This window comes from Cervus canadensis, chromosome 2 (genome assembly GCF_019320065.1).
Source record: "Cervus canadensis isolate Bull #8, Minnesota chromosome 2, ASM1932006v1, whole genome shotgun sequence".
NCBI lineage: Eukaryota > Metazoa > Chordata > Mammalia > Artiodactyla > Cervidae > Cervus > Cervus canadensis.
Genome location: NC_057387.1, coordinates 104366521 through 104389014, shown reverse-complemented (window position 1 = coordinate 104389014; position 22494 = coordinate 104366521). Strand labels below are relative to the sequence as shown.

Below are 22494 nucleotides of genomic sequence, written 5' to 3'. Positions count from 1 at the left end.
AAAAAAAGTTTCAGGATTTGGCTGATGCTTGCTGCTCAGGTGTTGCTAAGCACCCGTGGATATCCCTTTCCAGGAGTGGTTGAGCAGCCTTCCCTCTGTTCTTTCAGTTGGCAGAATATACTGTAGCACTTTTTTGTCACTACAGTCAAGTGCCTTTAAGATAGAAAGATGTTGTATATTCGTTGGGTATCACTTGGCTTAACAGACCCCAGAATCACGGAGTAGGTTTGGCAGCTGAAGGAAAGGGTTTTATAGGGCAAAAAGAAGAATATTTTCAAGTTCTGAGCTTGGGGCATCCTCAGACTACTGGCTATACTGCTTGAATGTGAAGTAGCTTTGAATTGGAAAATCAGCTCTGTTTTTGATCCTAGCTTTCAAGGTATTTATTCTTTTGGCTATAAGCTGAGGAAACCTCACAGGCTTAGAAGGTACACAGAGCATGACAGAAGCACTCTTAAAGCAGCAATGTAAAGAAGCTGGAAAAGTGGACTTGCTGAGGATGAGGTGCATTTCGAAGCTCTCCATTTAAGTATCATAACTACCTTCCCAGGATACCAGATCAAGACTTTTAGGCTACCGTGGCTTACCCTGCAGGAACCCACTGTCCTCTTACTCTGGAATGTAGCAGCCTCACCACTATCCTCTTGGCAGTGTCTTTTTGGGACAAAGAAATTTTGAGGAACCTTTCTAGGAACCTTCCTCACCTTCTATAGGCAAGGAACTTTCCTTATAAAAAAGGCAGGTTTGGGGGTGGTTGAATGGAGGTGAATTGGAAAAGGAATAAGAAGTGGGTACTTTGAAGTACTTGGTCAGGTGTTTTGTACAGTATCCTTTATAATTTGGTTGCATCTTCATAGCATTCACATGAAGTAATTTATCCGTTACCTTCAATTGCATGTAACAAAACCTGATTAAATTGGTTTAAATAAGGAAACTATCACATGACAAGAAATGCTGGTTTATGTGGCTCTAAGGTTGGATTATTCAGTGGCTCACTAATAATACCACGTAACAGATTCTTGCTCTGCTAACCTTTGTGTTATCTTATCCTCATGCTTGTTCACCTCAGAATCCCAAGACTGCTTGTATAATTCCAGGAAGGAAATGCTGACAGAACAAAGTCTTGCAGAAGAGGGACTAATTTTTCCCAGTGTTTCATTTTAAAGAAAGGAAATCCCTGGAAGCCCCAACAGATCTGGCCCAATGTCTCATTTGCTAGAAATGGGTCATCTTTCCACTATTCTGTCATTGGCAAAGCAAATGAGATCATCCATCATGAGTGGCTTAGATTAATTACAAGTTATCTTATGAGTCATGTGAATTAAAAGGATGTTATGTTTGCTAGGCAAGAAGGGATAAGGACTGTTGGTTAGGCATCCAGCAGTGTGTTGTGTGTAGGTGATCTGGTTTTTACAGATGAGGAATGTGATGTTCAGAGAGGGTGACTAGCAAAAGGTCTTCAGTGTCAGTTCTCACTGTCCTAAAGCCACTATGTTTTATATTGTGTTCTGCTGCAGTACAGAGTAACTTACTTTGTGCTGTGTAAAAACTGCTTATCTAGAAGAGATTTCAAGTGTCAAGCCCATTCAAGAGGAAAGGATGCTATCCAGTTCTTTCCTCATTCAGTGATTTTTTTTTTTCTAGCAGCTTTCAGAGGGCACTGATTTTGCCCCCAAGATTTCTGTACTATTGTATAGTTCTCCCTCTGAGAGCAGCCAGTACCACAAGGGATGAGGGCAGAGTTACCATTCTTGAAGCTCACTTATTTATCTCTTTGTCCACCTGCCCGACAAATATTTATGGGATGCTGCTATGTACCAGGCACTGGCACTGTTCTAGGCACTGGGGCTATGATAATTAGGATACACAAAAACCTGCACTATGCCCTTAAGAGACTCATTTGGGAATAAGGTTATCCAAAACTAGGAAATGTGTGTGGTTAGGAGAGACTCATACAACTTGACTTTTGGCAGAATCATTCAAACTTTTTTGCCTTCCTGCATCCTGATATTACAATTCATGAGCCTTTCCTATGAACTCACATGTGAGGTCCCTAGATAACAGAAGTAGATGGGAAAGCATTATTGACATTTATTACACTGGACTGAATTAGAAGGTCCAGATCCTGTTACATCCATGTCAACAAAGAACAGTGGCCCACCTCCAGGGTTCATCACTGTGTTTATTCTAGGAGACACCCAAGAAACCTGCAGTCATTTAGGGAGCCAGTTGTAGGGATCTGAGTGTGTGGAAAGGCTGTTGCAAGAGTTGGTATTCATCCCTGTTAAATGTTGATAAGGTCTTGGATTGTGTCTAGTTTAGGATTGAAAAGAACTTCTAGGATACAGTGTTTCATCAGTGACATCTGATAGGTAAAAATTGAGGAGGGAATTTTCAGTAAAAGGGCTAAAGATGAGAAAGAAGTGAGGCTGAATTGGAGTCAGATGTGGGCTTGAATCCCATCCATTTGTTGTTTGTTGTATAGTAGATGCATCTAATAAGTGCTTTGAAATAACTAATAAATACCTTCACTGACATTTAGGGAGGATTTTCTCAGTGCTTTATGCCCATTCCCTGACTTCACAACTGAAGAAACTGAAGCCCAGAGGCTCGAGTGACTGATCTGAAGCCCCATAGTGATTGGGGCTATACTAAAGATAGGATGAAAGTGAAAGTTGCTCAGTCCTGTTGGACTCTGCAACCCCATGGCCTATCCAGTCCATGGAATTCTCCAGGCCAGAATACTGGAATGGGTAGCCTTTCACTTCTCCAGGATACTTTTTTCCTTTTCCTCTTTGTCCCAAGGTGTTTTTTTTTTTTTTTTTAATGTATTTTGATTATTAACAGTCTAAACATTGCTGATACTACGGACAGGGAAAAATCATTAATCATTTCTCAACCTGAAATAGTTATTTCTGTAAGGCAACAAACACTAATGGGCTACACAATAGTAAACAAAAATTGCAGATTCGGAGAGGGTTTGTTAAGGAAATACTGTAATGATATACAGGAATGCCTCACCATAGGTCCAGGAAAAGCGTCTGAAATGACTCAAATTGAGGTATGAAGAAGAGCAGTTGACGGGCACAGGGGATGGGGTGAGCGTGAGAAAGGAGAGGCTCCCGGTCCAGAAAATCCAAGTGTGATAGAGAGGCGCTGTGCCCAGTGCGGGGTGAGCAGACCACTGTAGCTGTAGCATAATGAGGTAGAGTCTCGCTTGAAGGGAAAGGCAGGGACCTCCCTTTATGCCTCTAGCTTGGCCCTGGAATGGAGTTTGGGCCTTAGAGTGACCAGGCGTTATTAAAGAGTTTTTAACATGGAAATTATTCGATCTGACGTTTCTGTCAAGTCATCTTTTCCCAAGTTAGATTGTACGAGAAATATTCTCCTCAGAAATTGTCAAAACAACTCTACAAATTTGGAGTGATAAACCGTGATGGTCACTCGACCGCCTGCTGCAGGGGAGGAGGCACGTGGGGTGGTCCCAACTGGGCGTGGCGGGAGGGCCTCAGGAAAGAAAGAGGGGCCGCTCCCCAAGACAAGATCAGTCTGGGGCCCTCACAGCTCCTGCAGCTCCGACCAGCCAAACTCCAAGGAGGCTCTCGTCCAGGTTAGCGAGGCCGTCCTCCACGACTGCGCCTCGGGCCGGCACCCAGGGTGGGGAGGAGTCCAGCCCCTCGGGGTGGTCTCCGGCCGACACGGCCGGGTCTCGTTCGCCGTCCCGGGTCGCACCCCGTCGCGCTCGCCCCAGACTCCGCCCAGGTTCGGCGCCCGCGGCGCGACGCCTCCCCTGCGTGCCCCGCGCCGGCCGCGCCCGCATGAACGTCGCGCCCGAACGGTCAGGGCGGAGAGGCGAGGCCCGGACGTCTGGCGAGCCCGGGCGGCGGAACTGACGCCAGCAGGCTTCCGGGGGTGGCCCCCGGGGAGGTCGGCGGCGGCGCCGCAGTCGTGGAGGGGCAGTGGGAGCGTAAGCGGCCGTGGGCGACGCAAGTTCCGCACAGAGCTCTTCCCTTCTCGCCTCACGCTTCTTCCTCTCTCCTAGTCGCGTGCTGCCTCCCGACGGCCGCTCGTCCTGACCAGAGCTTTCGGAGTGCGGTGGCTGAGGAGAAGCCGTCACCACCCCGCCTCGGGGCCGAGTCAGGGTTCCTGTCGCGCCGCGTCGCCCCCTGCGCCGCCTTCTTGCCCTCAGTGGCGGGCGCCCTTCTCGCTCGAAGCACTCCCCCCAGCTCCATGAATGGAAATCGGCTCCGCAGGTGAGTGAGTCAGAGCTGCTGGTCCGTTCGGTGGGGGTAGGTAGCCCCAGAGCATCCTCGCCCCCGGCGCCCCGGCCCAGGTGCGCGAGGTCTGCGCCGTCCCCCCTCCGCCCCCCGCCCAGCCCTTCCTCCGCCTCCCCGCAGCCCCGCCGCAGTTCCCCGGGGCCACGGAGTAGGCGACACTGCGGGGAGGGGGCGCTGCGCTAGCGATGGAAGTTTGGGGTTTCTTAGGCGATATTACTCTTTTCCCTTCGGAGTCTAGAAGGGTTTGCCATCGTTTTCGTTATTCCCTTTGAAGATAGAACGGGGTGTGTGTCCTTTACCTGAATAGTGTGTCCCGGAGAGACAGTGGGTGGCCAGCCGTCTCCCTTATTTATCTCTTAAGGTAGTTGTGAAATACATTAAGATAACAGATGAGAATTGAGTTTGAAATAGATGTTAGTGCAACGTCAAATGCAAGATGGCATTTCTTCCATCCCTGAGTTCTCGTCTGATGTTCGTGGCAGCTTGGTATACAGTTCCTGAGGATCTTGGAAATGTCATATCAGCCTGGATCACTGCTTATGTGAGGAGGTAGATCTTAAAATTGCTTACTATGTATGTATTTGTTCATTCTTTATTCCCTAGAGAATTGGCTGTCCTATTCTTGGAAATTTAGGATTTAAGAAAACTGCTTCTCTCCTTGGGAAAAAATGATAGTCTTTAGAAAAAATCGCAACATAAGCAATGCTTATATTTTAAAAAGAAAAAGCACTCTTTGTGGTCTGTAATTAGTTGAAGGACATAAAGTAGGTGTTACATAACAGTTTGCTTTCCAAATGATCATATTTGGTATGTTAAATTTGGAAGTATGCTTCATCCAGTCACAGATTTATAAAGTAATTTTGAAAATATAAAGTGGTTGGTGTCTTCTTAATAATACCAGAAGTCCCCGAATTTCACATCTCATTTTGTCAGTTGATGAGGCAGCTGAATATGAGATAAGAAAAACTTACATGAGAAAGTAGTGACATAATGACAATAAAGATTTTGTTGACTATATTAAGTAGTATAATTGTCAAGTAGATGCGAAAAACAGAAGTTGTAGATAGGGGCTGGGGAGAAGGGTTTATTACAATTTCTATTTTATGGAATTTAATCAATATCTACCATTTCTCTTCCATGCTCCATCTTTTTTTTTTTGCCTTTTCATGTCTTCTTGAAAAGGGAAAGTTTGTCTAGACTGTGAAGAGTTTTACTCTGGTTTATCAGTGATTAGTGTATTTCCGAAACTGTCCTCTCTTTGTTTTTGTTTTCTAATACAGTATTTAGGGAATGTGATGATTTGGGAGATATACATAATTTTTACATAATTGTTTGTTGTTAAGCCTGGAAAACAAGCATGGAATTTAAATACTTTCCTAATTATCCTAAATTTCCAAAAAAAAAAAATTAAGGTGTTCTTCTTTTTCATCTTTGGGTTTTTCATATGAAATTACTCCCCAAATACACGAACAACATTTTAGAAAATACTTCTGAAGTCAAATGACCTAGCCAATGGATCCAACTTGCCAAGTATGATTCAGTAAATTCTCCTATGAATTCTTGAGCTATAGATAAGTTTTAGCTCTTCTTGCATGGGCCATTGCTGAAATATATACCCGTTTAACTGTCTTTACATCTGTGGAGGTATAGTTAGATTTATCAACCATATGGTTGGACATCTTGGAGCACAAAGTTTATTCTTCAGTGCAGTTTATACATGATTGACTGTAATTTAATAAGATAAAGTATAATTTGACTTAAGAGTGTCATCATCAAAAACAGAATTTTCATTCTTCCTGAGACTTTTTTCATGTAATTGTTATGCTGCAAGTGAAATTAAAAGCATAGTTGGGAAAAATGTGCAACCAAGTTTAAAATCAAGAGTTTGACAGATGAAAATTTTAGATGCATATGTTCTCTGATAGTCTATTGAGTCAGTGTTGGATCTTGGCTCTCCAATTCTGTTCTAAGTTTTTCTTTTTCGTGGGGATTCTCAGGAATTGGCTTATGGCAAAATGTATTAAATTCTAGTTGTTAGGTGGATACATAGAAAACTTACATAAGAGGACTTCAGATACAAATTCTATATATGTGTTGCTTAGTGGATCATTCTTCACTAAAAGTTAATATTTGTCTATTCTTCTTTTAGGCATTTAATATTTTAAGTGATTTTTTAAAGGGTGTCCTGTACAATGTACTGACTTAGTGCTGTGTGAACTCTGTGATTTAACCAAAAAGCTGCCAGGCACAATTGGTTTTTAAATAATGATAATCAGTTTGGCATCTGTGCCTAGGACTCCTTAGTTAGGGGAACTTCTGATGAAACTCTTTTATGCTTTAATTACAGCTGGTCTAAGATTATATATGTTATATTTTCATTCCAAATGAAGTGGGAATAAAAGAAGTAGAAATGTTCATTGAGATATCAGTTCTCCTGGGTAGCTATTTTGTAGGACTGCACTATTCTAGTCTGTATTTTTAGGTAAAATCAGACTAGTGTTGAAGGCAGAGAGAGTTGTATTTACCTACCAATGGAAGAAAAACATTTTCTGTTATCTTAAATGAATGATAATACAAAGTAGTTTGTTTGGTAGTTGTCTTATACAGCCTTGCAAAAGTGAATAGACTATGTTTCTTAGTTATATTCTTGATTTCCCGTTTGAATGTAGTTGTTTTAGGACTCTGCATTTCTTATGTAATAAAAATCAAGAAAAGTCATTTGAGAACAAATTTCAAAGGATGTATGGAAGCTAAGTTTGAATAAGATGAATAAAAGTTGTGGATTCAAAGTACTGAAGTATATAATGCCATTAGGTTCTCAGTTTAGTATTTCTTTAATTGCTTGGGAAATATTTTTATTGTTATATGGATTTTCTCACTTGTAGAGTTTTGTCTTGAAGAAGATAAAATGCTGCTCTGTCTAGAAGAAACATTGAAAAGTTCAGCTAGTGCTGCTCTGAAGTGGCCATTGTAATGTTTTTTCCCTAGTATTTGCTGTTCTTGACTGGTGTTGGGACTTATGAAAATGTAGAAGATTATTTTGATTTTTGTTTTAGAATTTAATTCCTCTGACAGTGATGGAACACCCTGAGGGAAAACTGAAAAGGAAACAAGACACAACTGTTTTCTTCTAAACAAAGGCTTAAAAGTAAGGGGGATGGGAAACATATGAAATCTTCAAATGTAATCCAGTTAACATGATAAGACTTTAAAAATTATCCTTGATTTCATCACCTTGGTATAATCACTCTTTAAAGTTTTAAACCAAATTCCAAGTTAATAAATGTGTTAAAGATTTGTTTTTTAGCTAAGTAATTTAGGAAAGTGGTTGGAATAAATAAAATAGTTTCTAAATGCTGTTTTTGCTCCTTCAGAGAATTGTATGTAATAATTTGATAATTTAGACTTAATTTATTATTTTCCAGTGGGAACATTACATTTGTTTGTTTCTATATGCCTGGTCTGATAGTATGCAGAGAGGCCAGAGGCCCTGTAAAGGGGACATTTCTGGAAAAGTTCTCTGTTGTATATGGAAAAACCCCTGCCTCAGGATAAAATTCTTGCCAAATTGTCATAATCTTGGGTTCTAATTAAATACTGTGTTATTTTATATCACAGTCATCTTTCTTCACATTGGTTTTCATAGTCTTAAATAAAATATTTGAGGATCTCCCTGAAAGATGAATTAAATATTTCATAATCTAAAACAAAGTTGTAGTCTTGTAAAGCAAGTGTACCCCAGTAAAATATTTTAAAAAAGAAAAAAAAGAAGGCTGCATTGTCATGTTACATAGTTGAAAGTCAATAAATAACTATATAAATCTGGAAAAATAAATAATATGTTTTCTCTTATAATACTTAAAACTGGGATTTTAACTAATTTATGTGTAGTTTTGTTTTGTTTTAATGGATTGGGAGGAAAAGACAAGTGATCTGTTTTCAGGAAGGTAAAACTAAAAAGATAATTTATTTAAGAAAAGTATTCTTTCCAAACCTGTTTAGTCTTGGTTTGTTGGGATGAACAGCATTCACCAGACATTCCTGCTTCTCATTCAGTTGTCTGGGATACTCAATAGACCCTCATTCTTGGCTCATTAACAAAACAGATGTGAGAAAGAATATTGTGTGGTGTTTCAGCCGTAGTGGTTATGCTGTTAGGATACATGAACAGCCTTTCTGTGTTTGGAATTTCTGTAGTTTTCTGCCATTATCTGTGTTTTTAATATTAATGACATTTGTTGGCTACCCATTGCTTAAAAAAAAAAAAAAAAGACTGTTGAGATTTAGCAAAATCTTGTCACACAACTGATTCTTTCTCTTATATCTTAAATGTGGGCTCTTTGTGATTTGGGTTGCAATAAAATATTATATACATTAATCTAGAATGTTAGTTTAATGAAATCATAGGGAAGAATTCTTTGTTTTATATCAGCCAGTTTTTCCTGCATTATTTCTAAATTATTAAGTTCTTGAGAAATCAGAATAAATCTATAGAATATAGACATGGGATATTTTTGTATTTTTCATTTTTGCAAGAAAATGTTCTCAATTCTAGGCTTACATAATGCTGCTTTTGAGTCATTACCAATATTGGATATTTTAACTGATTTCTAAATCTGACAGCAGAAGTTCAGTAGTGTATCTCTGAATTTTAAAAAAGTTGAAGAATAGATTGCAAAATAGGCTTATATCTTAGCAATGAAGTCCTTTTGTTTGAAGACACTTCTAGCTTCTGAATTGGGACTTGGTATCTATCTGTATATTTGACATAAAATTACTCAGATTTTTCTAAATTTTTGCTTGGGTGATAATAAGTTTTTCAAAAGTTACCCAGACTTTAATTATAAAATAAATCTCAAGGCATTTCCATAGTGCATGGACTGTTTGTTTTCTGAAGGTGGGGGGCGGGGCGTGGTGGGGGAATGTCTTTGAAAAAATGGTTTCCCATATGGCATCTGAGAAATTTAACCCTGAACAGTCTGAATGTTCTAGAGTGCTGATTGAGCTACAGTGAATATAATAAATGTAATCTGATATGAGTACACTGTGTTTGTACAGGTTCATTGAAAAACTAGGTAGAATTAGTAGATAGGAAGTTACTAAAATCTCATGCCTTGTGGATTTAACTAGTAAACAGACATTTATTTATGTCAAGTTTTGAAGTCAACACAATGTATTTATTTTTTCAAAACAAAAATAGAAAATTTTTCCTGATTGTAAAAATATACATTTATTGGTTTTTAAAAAGCAAACAGTATAGGAAAATCTAGAATAGAAATGAAAATATGATCTCATAATCCAGAGAAAACCATGGTTAATTTTTTCTTTTGGTAGCTATATCAAGTATTGGCTAAATAACAACTAACCACATAAACCTCAAACTATACATTTTTTCCTTATCATTACTTATATATTATATGTAGCAGTATAATTTTTACTAATGTGTAGCATTTAATTTTTTAATTTTTTGCCATGCCATTTGGCTTATGGGTTCATAGTTCCTAGACCAGGGATTGAACCTTTGGCAGTAAAAGCACAGAGTCTTAACCAATAGACCACCAAGGAATTTTAGCATTTAATTTTATATTATTAGTCAGTCTTAACTGATGGCATTTAGATTTTTTCCATTTTTTAAATAAAATTTTAACTGAAACTTTGGTAAGTGTCTTAATATATACATCTTTGTATGGTGGTCCAGTGATTGCTTTAGGATAAATTCCTAGAAGTAGAATTGTTAAAATGAGATATCCCATGAATATGGAAGTAAAAGTTCCCAGTGAAAATCCATAATTTGATAATAGGCTACAGTTGATTCTAATTTGTTCATTGCTTATGTTTATTTTTTTGTTGTTGTTCATTGCTTATTTTTCATCAGTCACATTTGCTGTAGGCTGTAATTTAGCTTTGGATTCACAAGTAGAATGTGTTAAATTGTTAGGTCAGTGAACACCACACACATATGCTTTGAAAGTGTATAGTTTGAGGTTTATGTGGTTAGTTGTTATTTAGCCAATACTTGATATAGCTACCAAAAGAAAAGTTTGAGGTAGAAATTCCTGATAGTGCTTTTTATTTCTATGTAATTACATTTTCAAGTCTAGTGGACAATACATATATTTGTTAAACAACTAAAATATGCTTCAGTGGAAGTTTATTGTATTGACAGAATTACTTCTTCCATTAATATACATTAACTTTTTTTTAATACTATGATTTGATGATTTTATAGTCAGTAAAGTTTGGTTACATTGCTAATTCATGAAACAGAATTTTGATTTTTACCAGTTTGTATAAAAAGTATCAAGCAAAATAATGATAACAGAGAATAAAATTGACAGTGTAATATAGTGTAGAAGGACTTTCCTGGTGGCTCAGACGGTAAAGCGTCTTGTCTACAATGCGGGAGACCCGGGTTCGATACCTGGGTGGGGAAGATCTCCTGGATCCAGTATTCTTGCTTGGAAAATCCCATGGACAGAGGAGCCTGGTAGGCTACAGTTCATGGGGTTGCAAAGAGTCGGACATGACTGAGTGACTTGACTTCATAGTGTAGAAAGCATAGGTTTTAGAGACAAATCCTGGTTCTCAAATTAACATCATAATGATGTGCCATTGCAGGTTCATCTATTGTAACAAGTGTACCACTCTGGTGTGGGGATACTGATAGTTTGGGAGGCTGTGCATACGTGGGGTAGGAGGCATATGGGCCATCTCTGCCTTTTGCTGTTTTACTGTGAACCGACAACCACTCTAGAAAATAAAGGCTGTTAAAAGGAATTAACTGTGATTTTGGGTACTACATTTAATCTTCCTTAACCTAAATTTCCTTTTCTCTAAAATGGCATAGTAAAGAGGAGATTCAGTATGCAAAGGAAATAACATTCCTCACTTCCTAATTTGTAAGACATTTTACTATAGAAGATTGAAGGTGTATAGGCAGAACTGTAATAAACTCCCATATACCCATCACCCAAACCCAACATTCATCAACCCGTATCCAATCATGTCCATTCTACTTTCCTCTCTCCTGTATTTTTTGAAGTATATTCTGGGCATAATATTTCATTTATAAACATCTACTAAGTATATCTATAAGAGATATAGGGGACTTCCCTGGTGGCTCAGTGGTAAAGAATCTGCCTGCCAGTGCAGGGGACACAGGTTCAAATCCTATTATGGGAAGATTCCACAGGCTGCGGAGCAACTAAGCCCGTGCTCTAGAGCCCAGGACCTGCCACTGCTGAAACCTGCACGCCGAGAGCCCGTGCTCTGCAACAAGAAAAGCCAGCAAAATGAGAAACCCGTGCACTGCAACTAAGAATGTCTTCTGCTCACCCAACTAGAGAAAGCCAGCACAAAGCAGTGGAGACCCAGCACAGCCAAAAACAAATAAATAAATTTTTCTTTAAAAGAGAGAGGGATCTTCCCCAGTGATTAAGATTCTGGGCTTCCGCTGTGGGGCACGTGGGTTCATTACCTGGTTGGGGAACTAAGGTCCCACAGCTGTGAGATGCAGCCAAAAAAATGAGAGATACATACTCTTTAAATAAGTCACCGTACTGTTATTACAGCAGAATAATAATAAAAATCATTTATATCAAATATCTAGTCAGTGTTCAAATTTCAGCTTGTCTCAGATATTATACTTTTTTTTCTTAACAGTTTGCCTTTTAAAAATATATTTCACTTTTGAATCAGGATCCAAATAAATTTCCCACATTGTAAATGATTGATATATATTTTAAGTATCTTTTAATTTGTAAGGTTTCTACCCTTTCCCCCTTTACAGTTTATAGATTGTTTGATCTTTTAGACTTACTCACAGTCTGGATTTGGCTAGTTCTGTCATCATGATATAATTTAACATGTTTCTCTAAGTTTACTGTAAACCTTTGTTGTTGTTCAGTCGCTAAGTTGAGTTCAACTCTTTGCGGCAGCACGCCAGACTCCCCTGTCCTTCACTATCTCCCAGAGTTTGCTCAAACTCATGTCCATTGAGTCAATGATGTCACCCAATCATCTCATCCTCTGTTGTTCCCTTCTTTTCCTGCCCTCAGTCTTTCCCAGCATCAGGGTCTTTTTGAATGAGTCAGCTCTTCGCATCAGGTGGCCAAAGTATTGGAGCTTCAGCATTAGTTCTCCTGATGAATATTCAGGGTTGATTTCCTTTAAGATTAACTGGTTTGATTTCCTTGCTCTCCAAGGGACTCTCAAGAGTCTTCTCCAACACTACAGTTCAAAAGCATCAATTCTTCGGCATTCAGCCTTCTTTATGGTCCACCTCTCACATCCATACATGACTACTGGAAAAACCATAGCTTTGACTATACAGACCTTTGTTGGCAAAGTGATGTGTCTGCTTTTTAAAATGCTGTCTAGGTTTGTCATAGCTTTTCTTCCAGAAGGTAAGAACCTTTCAGTATTGTGGCTGCAGTCACTGTCCACAGTGATTTTGGAGCCCCCCAAAATAAAATCTGCCACTGTTTCCATTGTTTCCCCATTATTTGCCATAAAGTGGTGGGACCAGATTCCATGATCTTTGTTTTTTGAATGTTGAGTTTTAAGCCATTTTTTTCGCTTTTCTCTTCGACCTTCATCAAGAGGCTCTTTAGTTCCTCTTTGATTTCTGCCATAGGGTAGTATCATCTGCATATCTGAGGTTGTTGATATTTCTCCCCGGCAGTCTTGATTCCAGCTTGTGATTCATCTAGTCCAACATTTCTCATGATGTACTTGGCATTTAAGTTAAATAAGCAGGGGGACAATATACAGCCTTGATGTACTCCTTTCTTAATTTTGAACCAGGATCTAAAAGCTTGATCAGATTCAGGACATTCTTTTTTTCTTTTCCTTTCTTTCTGCCCACGCCTTGTGGCATGTGAGGTGTTAGTTCCTTGAACCTCCACGCAGTGGAACATGGAATCTTAAACACTGGACCACCAGGGAAGTCCCCCCAGAGCATTCTTTTTGAACTTAACTGTAGTCAGGTTTTTGTTCCCAGCACTTTGCTAAAATTGCTCTTATCAAAGTCAACAAATTATTTGTTAAGTCCAGTGAAAGTCACTCAGTCGTGTCTGACTCTTTACAACCCCATGGACTGTAACCTGCCAGGTTCCTCTGTGGAATTTTCTAGGCCAGAATACAGAAGTGGGTAGCTCTTCACTTCTCCAGGGGATCTTCCCAGCCAAGGGATCAAACCCAGGTCTCCCACATTGCAGGCGGATTCTTTACCACCTGAGCCACCAGGGAAGTCAGTTAAATCCACTGGTCAGTTCCCAAATCTTAATTTTGTCTCTTCAACCATATTTGACTATATTGCTTCCTTCTTGAAACACTGCTTTTCCACTTGTCTTCCTGGCTACCACATTCTCTAGGTCCGTCTCCAACTTTATTGGCTATCACTTTTTTTCTTCCTTTGCTGTTTCATCTTCATCTCCCCAGTCTCTAAACATTGGGAGTTTCTCAGGATTTATTAATAATCTTCTGTATCCTGCCACAGTTTGGGTGATCACCTCTGGTTTAGTGGTTTCAAAAGCCACTAATATGTCAAGGACTGTCATATCTACATCTCCAGTCTATACCTCTTAAAGTGTCCTAAAAATCCTCTTGATTTCTTCTCAAAACTTTCTATTATTCCTGAGTCTTTCCTATCAGTATGTGACATTTCAAATTCTTTTAGTTGCTTAGACCAAAAAGCTTTTAGAGCTCTTTTCTTTCATACCCCACACCTAATCCATTAGCAGTTCCCACTAGGTCTCTTGTCTAAATATTTTCCACGTTGACATCATTCCCATAGCTGCTACCACTGCTGCCCTAGCCAACATTATCTTTTGCCTGGAAAGTCGACTGGCCTACTAACTGTTCACTCTGCTTGTGCTTTTACACATAGTTTTTCAGACAGCAGTTAGTGTGATTGTTTAGAAAAGTTTACGTCAGATCATAATGCTTCTAGATTCAGAACCCATTGTTGATTTCTCATATCTCATAATCAGATCCAAAGACCTCATCATGGCTTGCAAATCCTGTGTGATCTGCTCTTCCATTATCTTTCTGACCTCATCTCTTACCATTCTCTCTTGTTCACTTTGCTTCAGTCAGAGAGGTCTGTTTGCTGTTCATTGAACACCAGGCAAGTTTTTTGCTTTATACTTGATTTTTCCTTTGCCTGGAATACTCTTTCAGCTATCTATAATACATGACTTTTTCTCTCACTTGTGTTTTCTGCCTCAGTTCAGTTCAGTCGCACAGTCATGTCCAACTCTTTGCAACCCCATTGACTGCAGCACACCAGGCCTCCCTGTCCAACACGAACTCTCAGAGCTTGCTCAAACTCATGTCCATCGAGTCACTGATGCCATCCAACCATCTCATCCTCTGTCACCCACTTCTTCTCCTGCCTTCCATCTTTCCCAGCATCAGGGTCTTTTCAAATGAGTCAGTTCTTCATATCAGGTGGCCAAAGTATTGGAGCTTCAGTTTCAGCATTAGTCCTTCTAATGAATATTCAGAACTGATTTCCTTGAGGATTGACTGGTTTGATCTCCTTGAAGTCCAAGGGACACTCAAGAGTCTTTTCCAACACTGCAGTTCTAAAGCATCAATTCTTCAGCACCGAGCTTCTTTATAGTTCAACCCTCACATCCATACATGACTACTGGAAAAACCATAGCTTTGACTAGACAGACCTTTGTTGGTAAAGTAATATCTCTGTTTTTTAATATGCTTTCTAGGTTTGTCTTAGCTTTTCTTCCAAGGAGCAAGCGTCTTTTAATTTCATGGCTACAGTCAACCATCTGCAGTGATTTTGGAGCCCAAGAAAATAAAGTCTGTCACTGTTTCCACTGTTCTCCCATCTATTTGCCATGAGGTGATGGGACTGGATGCCATGATCCTAGTTTTTTGAATGTTGAGTTTTAAGCCAGCTTTTTCACTCTCCTCTTTCACTTTCATCAAGAGACTCTTTAGTTCCATTTTGCTTTCTGCCATAAGGGTGGTGTCATCTGCATATCTGAGGTTATTGATATTTCTCCTGGCAATCTTGATTCTGGCTTGTGCTTCATCCATCCCAGTATTTGGCATGATGTACTCTGCATATAAGTTAAATAAGCAGGGTGACAGTGTACAGCCTTGACGTACTCCTTTCCCAATTTTGAACCAGTCTGTTGTTCCATGTCCAGTTCTAACTGTTGCTTCCTGACCTGCATACCGGTTTCTCAGGAGGCAGGTCAGGTGGTCTGGTATTCCCATCTCTTGAAGAATTGTCCATAGTTTGTTGTAATCCACACAGTCAAAGCCTTTAGCATAGTCAGTGAAGCAGAAATAGATGTTTTCTGGAATTCTCTTGCTTTTTTAATGATCCAGTGGATGTTAGCAGTTGATCTCTGATTCCTCTGCCTTTTCTAAATCTGGCTTGAGCATCTGGAAGTTCACTGGTCATGTACTGTTGAAGCCTGGCATGGAGAATTTTGAGGATTACTTTGCTCGGGTGTGAGATGAGTGCAGTTGTGCGGTAGTTTGAGTATTCTTTGGCATTGCCTTTCTTTGGGATTGGAGTGAAAACTGACCTTTTCCAGTCCTGTGGCCACTGCTGAGTTTTCCAAATTTGCTGGCATATTGAGTGCAGCACTTTCACAGCATCATCTTTAAGGATTTGAAATAGCTCAACTGGAATTCCATCACCTCCACTAGCTTTGTTCATCGTAGTGCTTCCTAAGGCCCACTTGACTTTGCACTCTAGGATGTCTGGCTCTCGGTGAGTGATCAGACTATCCTGCTTATCTAGGTCATTAAGATCTTTTTTGTATAGTTTTTCTGTGTGTTCTTGCCGCCTCTTCTTAATATCTTCTGCTTCTGTTAGGTCCATATTGTTTTTGTCCTTTATTGTGCCCATCTTTGCATGAAATGTTCCCTTGGTATCTAATTTTCTTGAGATCTCTAGTCTTTCCCATTCTATTGTTTTCTTCTATTTCTTTGCATTGATCACTGAGGAAGGCTTACTTATTCCTTGCTATTCTTTGGAACCCTGCGTTCAGATGGATATATGTTTCCTTTTCTTCTTTGCCTTTCTCTTCTCTTAGTGTCTCAGCTATTTGTAAGGCCTCCTCAGACAACCATTTTGCCTTTTTGCATTTCTTTTTCTTGGGGATGGTTTTGATCACCGCCTCCGGTACAGTGTTAAGAACCTCCATCCATAGTTCTTCAGGCACTTTGTCTATCAGATCTAATCCCTTGAATCTATTTGTCACTTCCAATGTATAATCACAAGGGATTTGATTTAGGTCATACCTAGATGGTCTAGTGGTTTTCCCTACTTTCTTCAATTTAAGTCTGAATTTGCCAATGAGTTTATGATCTGAGTCACAGTCAGCTCCTGGTCTTGTTTTTGCTGACTGTATAGAGCTTCTCCATCTGCGGCTGCAAAGAATATAATCAGTCTGATTTCAGTATTGACTGTCTGGTTTTCTGCCTACTTGTCGCCTTTTCAAAGAGGACTTTTTTGACAAACCTAATATGGCTAGCTACCCCTTACCACACATGTACTCTCTATCCCTTTAACCCATCTTATTTTGTATAGCTTCCATGGGCAGAGGAGCCTGGTGGGCTATAGTCCATGGGGCTGTGAAGAGCCAGACACAACTGAGCACACACACACACACACACATTTTTTATAGCAGTTGTTATTACCTAACTGGCAAAATAGAGATATAGTATAATATATCCTCCCACCCCTGTAAAATCTTCATGAGGATCAGGTCTTTATAGTATTTATTAAAATTATTATTCACCTAAACAATGCCTGGCATTTAATATACGGTAAATATTTGTTGAACACATTTATGAGTCAGGAAATAAATGACTTGATGAATGATAGACTTTCAGCAAATGTTAGTTTGTAGTGTAATGTACTGATGAAAACTGCAAGCTCTGAAATCAGACTACTTATTTGCAAATCCTAGCATTGCCACTTTCTTCCTGTGAACATGTTTTTTTTAATCTCCTTGTGCTTCAATTTCCTCAGTGTAATATAGTACCTGATTCAAAAGTTGTAAGAAATCACCAAATGTATATCACATATATAATGCTCTATATATGTTTCTTATTATTATTGTAATTTGGGGATATCCCCCATTATATTATGAACTACTTCAGTAAAGTAATTGTGACTTATTAATTTATGTATCTATAAAACCTCGAACATAATACTTGTTCAATAAATACAATAGATAAATGACCTTTTATATTTCTGATTCTTTTTTTGAAAAGTTGTGGGTGCAATGAGTTTCATGAGAGAAATGAATATAGAATAATAAAACATTTTTAAGCCAATCTTGATGGTTATCATATGTAAATAAAACAGCAGAAGGTGTTTTTTTTTGTGATACATGATCAGAGTCCATCATGAGAAACGCTGGGCTGGAAGAAGCACAAGCTGGAATCAAGATTGCTGGCAGAAATATCAATAACCTCAGATATGCACATGACACCACCCTTATGGCAGAAAGTGAAGAGGAACTAAAAAGCCTCTTGATGAAAGTGAAAGAGGAGAGTGAAAAAGTTGGCTTAAAGCTTAACATTCAGAAAACCAAAGATCATGGCATCTGATCCCATCACCTCATGGGAAATAGATGGGGAGACAGTGGAAACAGTGTCAGACTTTATTTTTGTGGGCTCCAAAATCACTGCAGATGGTGACTGCAGCGATGAAATTGAAAGATGCTTACTCCTTGGAAGGAAAGATATGACCAACCTAGATAGCATATTAAAAAGCAGAGACATTACTTTGCCAACAAAGGTCCATCTGGTCAAGGCTATGGTTTTTCCAGTGGTCATGTATGGATGTGAAAGTTGGACTGTGAAGAAAGCTGAGCACCGAAAAATTGATGCTTTTGAACTATGGTTTTGGAGAAGACTCTCAGGAGTCCCTTGGACTGCAAGGAGATCCAACCAGTCCATCCTAAAGGAGATCAGTCCTGGGTGTTCATTGGAAGGACTGATGTTGAAGCTGAAACTCCAGTACTTTGGCCACCTCATGCAAAGAGTTGACTCTTTGGAAAAGACCCTGATGCTTGGAGGGTTTGGGGACAGGAGGAGAAGGGGATGACAGAGGATGAGATGGCTGGATGGCATCACCGACTTGATGGGCATGAGTTTGAGTGAACTCCAGGAGTTGGTGATGGACAGGGAGGCCTGGCGTGCTGTGATTCATGGGGTCGCAAAGAGTCGGACACGACTGAGTGACTGAACTGAACACATAAAACATTTTCAAAAGTTTTAATGCCTAATGCTAGAGAGGGCATAGAAGAGAAAGAAATCTAGTGATAGTCATGTGTTCATATGCCAGTTTGGCAGAAAATACCAAATGAGAAGTATGTGTGTGTTCCTGTCCTTTGAGCTGGTGGTAGGTCTGTTTCTGACGTTTACCTGAGGAAAAATTTCTGTATGCTAGTTTCCTTCTCTAGTTCCCCGAAATAAAACAGTAGGTGCTTGATGCAGAGAAATTCTCTTAGCATATTTATATGACATGTTGTAGAAGTTTATTAATATTTATTGAAGAACTACTGCTTTTTTTAATGACTTCTGTGCCTGGCACATCTAGAATATATAGATCATTTTATCTCATTTTTAAAATCAGGTAACTGAATGTACCTCAACATAATAAGGGCCATATTTGCCGAAGTCCACAGCTGGTATCATAGTCAATGTGAAAAACTGAAAGCTTTTCTTCTGAGATCAGGAACAGGACAAGAATGCCTACTGTCAACCCTTTTTTTCAACATAGTACTGGGACTTACCTGGTGGCTCAGTGCCTTTGTGCCGCAACTGCCGAAGCCTGTGTGGCCAGGGCCTGTGTTTTGCAACAAAAGAAGCCACTGCAATGAGGAGCCCACACACCACAATGAAAAGGAGCCTCTGCTTACCACAATTAAAGAAAGCCTGAGCAAAGCAACAAAGACCCTGATTAGCCACAAATAAATAAGTAAAAGAGAAAATTGACTTTTATACCTTTAAAAACACCAACAGTGCAGGACGACATAGCCAGAACAGTTAGGTAAGAAAAGGAATAGAAAAGGCATTCTTACTGGATTGGAGGGAGTAGAACTGTTTGCAGATGATGTGCTATTATATATAGAAAACTCTAAACTGTGAAAAACTGTTGGAAATAATAATTGAATTTAGTAGAGTTGCACGATACAAAATCAGTATACAAAGCCTAGTACATTTCTATATACTAACAACTATCAAAAAGATAGAATTTTTAAAAATCCCATTTACAGTACCATCAAAAACAATAAAATGCTTATGGAAAGATACTCTATGCTCATGGATTGGAAGAATTAATATTGTTTAACTGTCCAGACTACCCAAAGTTATCTACAGATTCAGTGCAGTCCATATCAAAATTGCAATGGCAAAAAAATAAATTGCAGTGGCATTTTCTACAGAAATAGAAAAAGCAATCCTAAAATGTATAGGGAACCACAGAAGACCTCCAATAGCTAAAACAATCTTGAGAAAGATGAGCAAAGCTGGAGGCATCACACTTCGTGATTTCAAACTATATTACAAAGCAATATCATAACAGTGTGGTATTGGCATAAAAATAGGCATATAGATCAATGTGAGCCTAGAAATAAACCCATGCATATCTACTCAGTTTTTGACAAAGGAGCAAAAAGTACACAGCGGGGAAAGGATATTCTGTACAACAAATGGTGTTGGGAAAACTGGATAGCCATGTGCAAAAGAATGAAACTAGACCCTAGCTTATACGATATATAAAAATCAAAATGGATCAAAGACTAACAGAATACCTGAAACCATAAAACTCCTAGAAGTTTTACTCCATAGCACCTAAGCTTCTTGACATTGGTCTTGACGGTGATTTTTTTTTAGTTTAATACCAAAAACAAAGGTAAAGGCAACAAAAGCAAGAATAAGTGGGTGAGACTATATCAAAATAAGTCTCTGTTCAGCAAAGAAAATCATTAACAAAAGGAAACTTTACAGAATGGGAGAAGATATCTGCAAACCACATATCTGATAAAGGGTTAAAGCTCTTACAATTCAATAGCAGAAAATAACTTGATTGAAAAATGGGCAAAGGACTTGGAATAGACATTTTTCCAAAGAAGACGTGCAAATGGCCAACCAGTACATAAAAGGTGCTCAGCATTACCAGTTATCATGGAAATGCAAATCAAAACCCCAGTGAGATACAACCTTATACCTGTTAGGATGACTTTTTATCAAAAAGACAAGATGATAAATGCCAGTGTGAGTGTGGAGAAAAGAGAACCCTTATACACTGTCAGTGGTAACATAAACTGGTATAACCACTGTGGAAAACTGCATGGAGGTTCCTCAAGAAATGAAAACTAGAGCTACCAGATGCTCCTTTACCAGCAGGGAAAGAGTAGGGGGAGGGATAAATTGGGAGTTTGGGATTGATGTGTACACACCACTATATTTAAAATAGCCAACAAGGACCTACTGTATAGCACAGGGAACTCTGCAATATTCTAAATGGGGAAAGAATTTAAGAAGTGATAGATAGATGTATATGTATAACTGAATCACTTTGCTGTGCATCTGAAACTAACAGAACATTGCTAATAAACTCTAGTCCAATGTTAAGAAACAAAGAATAGAGCTGCCATGTGCCCCAGCAATCCCACTTCTGAGTATATATCCAAAGGAAATGAAACCATTATCTTGAAGCAGTATCTGTACTTGACTGTTCATTGCAACATTCACAATAGCCGAGGTACAGAAACTATCTTAAGTGTCCATCAGTGAATGAATTGAAACAAAATGTGATACGTGTGTACATACACACACAGTGGAATATTGTTCAACCTTGAAAAAGAAGGAAATCCTATTATTTCTGACCATGGATGAGCCTAGAGGGCAGTGAGTTAAGTATAATAAGACAAAGACAGGTACTGGTTGGTATCACTTACATGTGGAGTCTTAAAAAAAAAAAGTAGTAAAATGGTTGTCAGGGGATGAAGGAAATAGGGAAAGGTTGGTACAAGTATACATACTTTAAGGTGAATAAGATTGTACTATAAGATGAGTAAGATCTGCAGATCTAATGTATACCATAGTGACTAGAATTCATTATACTGTGTTGTGTAATTGAAATTTGCTAAGAGAGTAGAAATTCAGTGTTTTAAATCTTCCCCTGCCTGCAAAAAGGTGAATATGTGAGGTGATGGATGTGTTAATTAACTTGGTAGGAAGAATCTATTCACAGTGCACAGGTCTATCAAACTATCATGTTGTTTGCTCTAAATATCATTTAGAAAATTAATAGGCAAGTGAGCCACAGGTTGTGCCTTCTCACTGATCATTAGATCTGAAATTTGAACTCAGATCTGAGACCATATTTCAGTTGAAGTAATTTAATATATTACTCTTTTTATACATCAAGAGTTTAGCCTACTGTCCTCCAGGCTTATCCTTGCAAATAACAGAAATCCAACTGAAACTAATTAAAGCAAAAAGGGTTTTTTGACTCAGGGAATCTAAGGAAAGTTGAGTGGCAATAGGAAGAACAGATTTGCAGCTGAGCTTGCATCTGGAGCAGTTGGAACTAGAAACTCATGGTATCAGACTACTCCATCTCTTATTTTGACTTCTCTGTACATGTAGCCTTACTGTATGTTCAGTTCAGTTCAGTCGCTCAGTCGTGTCCGACTCTTTGCGACCCCATGAATCGCAGCATGCCAGGCCTCCTTGTCCATCACCGACTCCCAGAGTTTATTCAAACTCATGTCCACCAAGTCGGTGCTGCCATCCAGCCGTCTCATCCTCTGTTGTCCCCTTCTCCTCCTGCCCCCAATCCCTCCAAGCATCAGGGTCTTTTCCAGTGAGTCAGCTCTTCGCGTGAGGTGGCCAAAGTACTGGAGTTTCAGCTTCAGCATCAGTCCTTCCAGTGAACACCCAGGACTGATCTCCTTCAGGATGGATTGGTTGGATCTCCTTGCAGTCCAGGGGACTCTCGAGAGTCTTCTCCAACACCACACTTCAAAAGCATCAATTTTTTGGCGCTCAGCTTTCTTCACAGTCCAACTCTCACATCCATACGTGACCACTGGAAAAACCATAGCCTTGACCAGACGGACCTTTGCTGGCAAAGTAATGTCTCTGCTTTTTAATATGCTATCTAGGTTGGTCATATCTTCCCTTCCAAGGAGTAAGCATCTTTCAATTT

General features: G+C 39.3%; 1 protein-coding gene across 2 annotated transcripts in view; it reads left to right on the top strand.

Moving 5' to 3' along the window:
• The first annotated feature begins 3933 nt into the window (after window positions 1-3933).
• Window positions 3934-22494, top strand: part of AGO3 (argonaute RISC catalytic component 3) — a 128205-nt gene continuing 109644 nt past the window's right edge. Inside the window, exons 1-2 of one of the 2 annotated variants that reach the window (XM_043461925.1) lie at window positions 3934-4253; window positions 4760-4826. Coding sequence is in view for 1 of the 2 variants with exons in the window: in XM_043461923.1 (XP_043317858.1) it covers window positions 4235-4253 (19 nt within the window). In the remaining variant the exon portion in view is untranslated. The remainder of the gene's footprint in view (window positions 4254-4759; window positions 4827-22494) is intronic. The other variant, XM_043461923.1, reaches the window with a different exon arrangement.